Genomic DNA, 7,420 nt, shown 5'->3' with positions numbered 1-7,420 from the left:
CGTCTAGGAATCGAGATATATATATAACTATCATATAGGGGAAATTGTCACCTTTGGTGGTCTTTTTTTGACATAACTCGAGAACCACTAGTCCGATTTTGAGACAAATGGTAGGGGTCAGTGATCGGGAAGGGTTCAAACTACCGGGGAAAGTTATATCGGTAAAAAAGAAGTTATACGTGTCCCGGCGTTTCGCTGGGTCACGTCTAGGAATCGAGATATATGTATATATAACTATCATATAGGGGAAATTGTCACCTTTGGTGGTCTTTTTTGACATAACTCGAGAACTACTAGTCCGATTTTGCTCAAACAAATTTAAAAAAATTAAAAATTACAATTCCTTTAATCTGTTCATATAATGTTTTTCTATATAATCAACAGTTTTGCCGGTAAAAATAAATATATGAAGAAAAAAAATATTTTTTGCCTAAAATATTAAATTTTTTTAAAACTGTTGATTATATAGAAAAACGTTATATGACCAGATTAAAGGAATTGTAATTTTTAATTTTTTTAAATTTGTTTGAGCAAAATCAACAACAATAATTTGAAAAAATTGTAGAAGTGATAGCTATTTCGGAAATCACCCACATTTCCTCATCAGACTTCTTTCAGTAGGCTTCGAACCGACGATCCCACTGACTAAGCCAGTTGCCTATGCACCGCACTAAGTACGCCTTGTAAATTATCGTTTGCTTTTTTCCACTATTTTCATTTTTGTTATGCCAACACAATCAAGCGCAGCTATTCCGCTGCAATTAGGGACACGAATTTCGATACGATACGATACCATATCGATACTTTTGGCATTCGATACCGATATTTTCTACTCGATAGTTTTAAAACGATATTTTTTGGAATCGAGTACCAGAACCCTAGTATCGTACCGAATGTCATAAACTCACATTCCAACACTGAGGGAAAAAATTTTAGAATTAAAAAAAAACGTGCTAAATTGAAAAAATACGCATATGAAAGAGCACCAACCCAACTCGTTTTAAATTTGAGTATATACGTTATAAAATATGTGGTTGTGAAGTGCACAGATGCTTTTTCGTAATTAAGAAGAAAAAAAATATTAATTTTATGTTCCGTCTGATGGTAATTGAACCCGGCCCTTTTTGGCCGCAACCAATTAGTATCAAGCGTCTTTGCACACTCAGCTACAGCCATACATGCAAAGGTGTTTTCAAATGTTGAGTTTGAATCAACATCACAGCGCGCGATTAGTGCATTTTCCCAGCAAACAATTAGGTTTGATATACATTTGAGAATGATTTGAAATCAAAGCCTTTCTCAAATGCCAAACGTTTGAAAATGATTTGATATTGATTTGAAAATTACAGCTTTCTCAAGAAAAAGGGGAGTTCGACCTCCATTTGAGAATATGGTTAACTTCTCAAATCAATTTCAAAGGTTATTTGTCAATTTCACTTCAAATGTGGAAATACAATTTATTATACTATAGGAAATGTATATTTCATATTTTTTTTCTTCGCGATGTACATATGTATGTACATAACAAAAGAAACAATTAAGAAAAAAAATTTATATTACATTCGTCTTGACGGGCTGCAAACCGCAACATCAAATCCACTATTCCTGGGCTTTCTCTTTGAAAATTTTTTTTCTATTCATTGTTTTTTTCAATTGATCCTAATTTTATTCTTACAAATTTTGATTTAACTGCGCATTTTTATATCGTTTGATACTTGACATCTTTCTTCAAAACAATCTCGAATGAATTTCAGATGTAAAATTTAAACCTCGTTTTCGATTTGAGAATCATTTGAGAAAAACATTTGATATCAAATTGAGAAATAGATTTTTCTCAAACGTTTGAAACTGTGTTTGCTGGGATGTCATCCCTGCAAGAACAGTGTCAGCCAGTTGACCATTAACGTGACGTTCAGAAATGAAATTAATTTGTCAGTACGTAACAAAATTTATATCAGTTTCTTAAGAGCACTATGCGAAAACTGATGTAAACAAATGTATACGTGTGATTTTTCCTCTTGCTCTAACGCATTGAAATTACCGAAAAGCCAAACATATATCTTCACTACTCACTCTCATTCATTTTATCGGGTCAGCGCTGATTGCAAATTTATCAGGGAAGATAAACGTCATTGTTTATGTTTTAGTCCTCTTTCAGACACGTCAAGTCTTGAAAGCAATTTTTTTCGCGTTCTCTTTTGTGTTTTCTATTTGCTTCCACACGCGTCAACTTTAATTGAATTCAAGTCCTTGGTTCTTAAATGGGAAGCAACGAAAAGATCATAAGATACATGAAAACTTGAAACGAATTGACGGTACGGAGGTATCTACTCTTCCCCTCTCCACCTTCTTCGCCACGAACGAGCAGACTTGAAAGCAAGACTTGACGTGTCTGAAAGGGGACTTAGTCCGTCACAATCCATCAAAGACGACAATCGTCATTGTTGTTGTATTAGCCCGTTACAATCTATCAGATATGACGAATGTCATTGCTGATGTATTAACACGTCACAAATGATACTTTTTTTTTGTTCTTTAACAAATATTATAGTTTTATTTTTTCATGAAATGTGTACATGTATGTGTTTATTTTAACACTTTAAAGCTATACTAAACGCAAAATCAATTCATTTAAATAATTAAAAAGGAAAATATATCCCATGTCAAAGCTATAAACGCGCTACGTATTGACAAGTCTAAATATTTAATTTGTTGATATTTAGTTATATTTATTTTTAAAAAGCTATAGTTTATTGCTTAATAAAATCCGTATAAATGCAAGTGTTAAACTTTGTGAAATATTAAAAAAGTCAACAAACTTCGGCAACGATTTAAAGCTTTCTTATTAGATTTCTTAAAAAGCTTTCAAATTGGACTTCTTAGAAAGATTTTGAGTATGCAGTTTTTTGGCCCATTCAATTAGTATAATAAAACGTAAGTTTGAAGTACTTAGGGCTTACCGTTGATTTTTTGAATTTTTGTTTTGCTGGATGTCTTGCTCATTTTCTTCTATATAAAAATCCTAGGACATTGTATGGAAGAAAATGAACAACACCGTCAGCAAAAAAAAATTCCAAAAATCAACGGTAAGCCCTAAGTACTTAAAACTTACATTTTATTATACTAATTGAATGGGCCACAAAACTGCATACTCAGAATCTTACTAAGAAATCCAATTTGAAAGCTTTAAATTATTAAATGAAGCATACGGATTTTGTTAAAGAATGAAATATAGTTTTATATAAAATAACAATAATTAAATATCAAAAATATAAATAGTTTGACTACTCAATATGTAGTGCGTTTATAATTTTGCACGGGGTGTAGTCTAACGTTAAAGGTTAAATAAAAATGGTTTACGTAATGAAAATACATTTCTAATCTCTTCCTTTAAAGCAAATACTTCAGTTAAGTAATACTGGAAGTTAACATTTCAAAAACGTAAGAAGAATACTTTTGGTGCCTTTAAAAAGATACAATGACTCAAACAAGTGACCACGTGTTGATTTTTGAAATTTAATATTTGTAATGTTTTTCGAGCAAATTTTTTTTGTTATTATTCTACAAAAATACCTTCCAGGCTTTAACTAAAACCATATAAATCACAGTTCCAAACTTTATACAAAATTTAGGAAAATGCAACAAATTTTCATCAAAATTTAAATTTTTTATTTTTTTTTAGGAAATTCACTATCTGCACAATCACTATTAATATATACATTATTTTATTTGCGAATTCACTTTTCTTCACATTTCCCGCACATTCCCCGAATTCCCTATATTTTTTAATATTGGATTCGAAAATCCTCTTTTCCTTATTTAGGGAGTTTTGAAAAGCTCTTTTTTTCATTTTGCACTTATCTTTGATTTTTAGTTTCAGTATTATGCCGCTTCCAAATAAAATAAACTTTTCGCTTCAGAGTTTTCACAAAGAATGCGCGTGGCTTCGCTGTTCTGCGAAACTTTTACAGATACAAACAGTTGTTTGGTAACTTGTCGGTCAGTACTGATAAATTCAGTAAATCGGTTTTCTCATTCTCACACATGTAGATATATAGTCAGCGTAATCGGATGCGATTTACTCTTTTTGGCAATCGCAACGGAAAACAGTCAATAGGTAATTTGTCGGTCAGGACTGCTAAATTCAGTAAATCGGTTTTCTCATTCTCACACATGTAGTTATATAGTTAGCATAATCGCATGCGATTGTCTCTTTTTGGCAATCACAATGGCACACATTTGAAAAGTAAACTGTCGGTCAGTGCTGACGTAACGAATGTGAGTGTAGTGGTAATTTTGTCAGCACGTTCTTGCAGGGATACCATGTATGTGTGTATGTGTTGTCACCGCTGTGCATGCTTTGTATACATATGATAAAGCATCCGAGACGTGCAAAACGCCATCCGTATAGTGAAAAATGCTTCATTTTAATACGGGCGTTGTTGAATTGAATATTTTCATTATATGTACGTAGTGTAAGTATAATGGAAAAATCCATTTTGTTAAGACTTTTCACTTGATTTAAATACGAACATTTTTAAACGGTAATCAAATAAAAAAATTGTATACTTACAACGCGTTTTTTTTCTCATCAAAGGATAATGTTGTGCCAGAGTTTTTCTACGCACGCACGCAAGTTTTTCTCATTTGATAAGCCCAAATCAATTTGCGTGCGTGATTTCTCAGAGTTGAATTTCTGTCAAATTTACAGAAGTTTGCCGAGAAAATTTTGAATTCATAGTCGCGCCAAAATGCCAATTGAGCATAAACGTCAAATCGAAATGTCACGCAAGACAAATCTTGGAATTTGAGTTAGCTTTTTACGCACGCGTATAAGGTTGGCTTGTAACAATTCTTCCCGATATAAAATGGGTTTTAAAGTGCAGAAATTTATACTATGCTTAGGATTGCATGTGGTGGGATTTGAACCCGCGGCCTCGATGTTTAAGTCAAAACCTCATTCTCTACGTATTGTAATAATAATAAAGTCCGGCGCTTACGCAATATGTAAGTGTTTGGCCGACCCTTTCCTCCGATTTGTCGCGTGGGCCTTAATGTTAAAGCTGTTTTTCATTTTCAAGCTTTGCGCACTTCTAACCACTACACCCCAGTGGTCTATATGCGAGACCTATATTCAGATAAATTTTTTGGTTTTTGGTATCGATATTTGGAATATCGAGTCTTTTTATTCCGATATTATTGGGTACCCGATATTTTTAAAGCGATACTTTAAATGAGTACCATATCGATACTTTCGGTTCGATATCGTGTCCCTAGCTGCAACTCACTTGATCATGTGGTTGTTGGTATTGTTGGTTTTTGCTAATAATTCTATTTTTAGAATGTTTAACTTTTACGTGTGTTCGTCCTTAAGTTATTTGTTTTTGTTATTTTTTGGCCTTATAACAATTGTATTCAACAATTTTTATTGAGCTCGAGGAAGTGATAGCTATTTCGGAAATCACCACATTTCCTCATCAGACTTCTTTCAGTAGGCTTCGAACTGAAGATCCCACTGACTCAGCCAGTTGCCTATGCACCGTGCTAAGTACGCCTTGTAAATTATCGTTTGCAAAAATATTACCAGGAAATGCTAGCTCTATAATCCCCCTCCCCCAAACTTTAAAATTTTTTCCTACGTATATACTATGTGGCAAACTTTACACTCAATGCTAACAAAATAATTAGTAAATTGATTTAAAAAGTGGACATGTGGATCATCCGGTTTTTATCAAGTTGTTCTCGCTAACTTCAAAGCACTTCCATTTATGTTATTAGCGGTACCCCCGATGCGTATAAAAATCCTGCTTGGCGATTTCAATGCCAAGGTGGGCATCGGAGGCATCTTTGACGCCACTGTCGGAAAATTTAGCCTCCACGATGAAAAGTCCGATAACGGGCTGAGGCTGATCGACTTCGCCGGGGTCCGAAACTTGGTAGTATGTAACTGGGCTCTAGCATAAAAAGATCCATCAAGCTTCGTGGGTGTCTCCAGATCGAAAAACGGGAAATCAAATCGAGCATGTTGTGATAGACGGAAGGCACACTTCCAGTGTTTTAGACGTACATACGTACACTTCAAGGGCCAAACATCGACTCAGACCACTATATTGATGCAGCCAATATACGCACCCACCTCGGTGCAGCAAAAAATGTGCGCCTAACAATGCAAGGAAAGCTCAACGTCGAAGAGCTGCAATCAAAACAGACGGCCAATTGATTCGCCACTCGACTCCCACACCTGCTGTGAGAGAGCACTTTTCAACAAAGCGACATACGCGAGCAGTGGAACCACATTTGCCGCTCATTACTGGTACGATGAGGAGTGTCAAGAAGCTGCAGATAAAAAAGGTTCCACCTACAGGACCACGCTGCGATCGGGCGCAATGCGAGCAATGTGGAACCGTTATAGGTAACTGAAGAGGGAAGCTAGGCGTATTTGCCGCAATAAGAAGAGACAGCTTGAAATACGTGAGTGCGAAGATCTTGAAATGCTGAACGACAGAAAAAACACCAGCAATTTTTAGCAGAGAGTTCAACCACTTACGGAAGGTTTTCAAGACTCCTGTAGAAACGACCATGGCGACCTTGTGACCGATGTCCAGTACGCACTCAAATTATGGAGGGAACACTTTTCGACCCTTTTGAATGGCAGCAGCACTAAAAGAAGTGGATAAGCCGAACCCGAGCCCCCAGCCGATGACGATGGAGTTGATATCCCAGCGCCTGATTATGACGAGGTACGAATAGCGATTATGCGGATGAAAATTAACAAATCTGCTGGAGCTGATTGCCTGTCAGCCGAGCTATTCAATTACGATGGCAAGGAGCTAATAAGGTGCATGCCGAGCAACCGGAATTCAAATGCGCTCTGCCCAATCCACAAGAAAGGCCGCCCCGCCATGCGTGCCAACTATTTTACCGAGAGTATTGTGTGATAGACTGAAATCCACCGTCAGCAAACAGATTGAACCTTATCAGTGTGTCATTAGGCCTGGCAAATCCACCATAGACAAGGTATTCGCAATATGCCAAACCATGGAAATATCCGCGAGAATAGGATCGAAACTTGCCTTCTATTTCAAAGCCGTTTTCGACAGCACGAAAAGAAGTTGTCTTTATTTCGTGATGTCTCGATTTCGTATCCCCGCGAAACTAATACGGCTGTGTAAAATGACGTTGAGCAATACCAGCTTCGTCAGAATTGAGGAGGATCTCTCTGAGCCATTTGATACCAGTTGAGGTCTCAGATAATTTGGCTCCCTTTCATGTGATTTCTTTAATCTGATGTTGGAGAATATAATAAGAACCGCAGAACTGAACCGCTCAGGCACATAACTGTACAAGAGCGTACAATTGCTGGCGTATGCCGGCGACATCGACATTATTGTTACAACGAAGGGCTACGCCTGTTCTGCCT

General features: G+C 36.1%; 1 protein-coding gene across 5 annotated transcripts in view; it reads right to left on the bottom strand.

Annotated features, from left to right (window-relative positions):
- Nucleotides 1-7,420, bottom strand: part of LOC118735079 (1-acyl-sn-glycerol-3-phosphate acyltransferase alpha) — a 254,120-nt gene that overhangs the window by 191,148 nt on the left and 55,552 nt on the right. The window contains exon 1 of one of the 5 annotated variants that reach the window (XM_036464684.1): nt 4,574-4,648. The exons of 3 other annotated variants lie outside the window; for them this stretch is intronic. In XM_036464684.1, coding sequence (XP_036320577.1) covers nt 4,574-4,592 — 19 coding nt within the window. In that variant the 5' untranslated portion in view covers nt 4,593-4,648. Of the gene's footprint in view, nt 1-4,573; nt 4,649-7,420 lie in introns of those variants that run through there. One more of the 5 variants, XM_036464683.1, reaches the window with a different exon arrangement.

The sequence above is a fragment of the Rhagoletis pomonella genome, unplaced genomic scaffold (assembly GCF_013731165.1).
Source record: "Rhagoletis pomonella isolate Grant_MI unplaced genomic scaffold, Rhpom_1.0 Rhpom_scaffold_00003, whole genome shotgun sequence".
NCBI classification, from domain to species: Eukaryota; Metazoa; Arthropoda; class Insecta; order Diptera; family Tephritidae; genus Rhagoletis; species Rhagoletis pomonella.
This window is presented reverse-complemented; position numbering and strand designations above follow the sequence as displayed.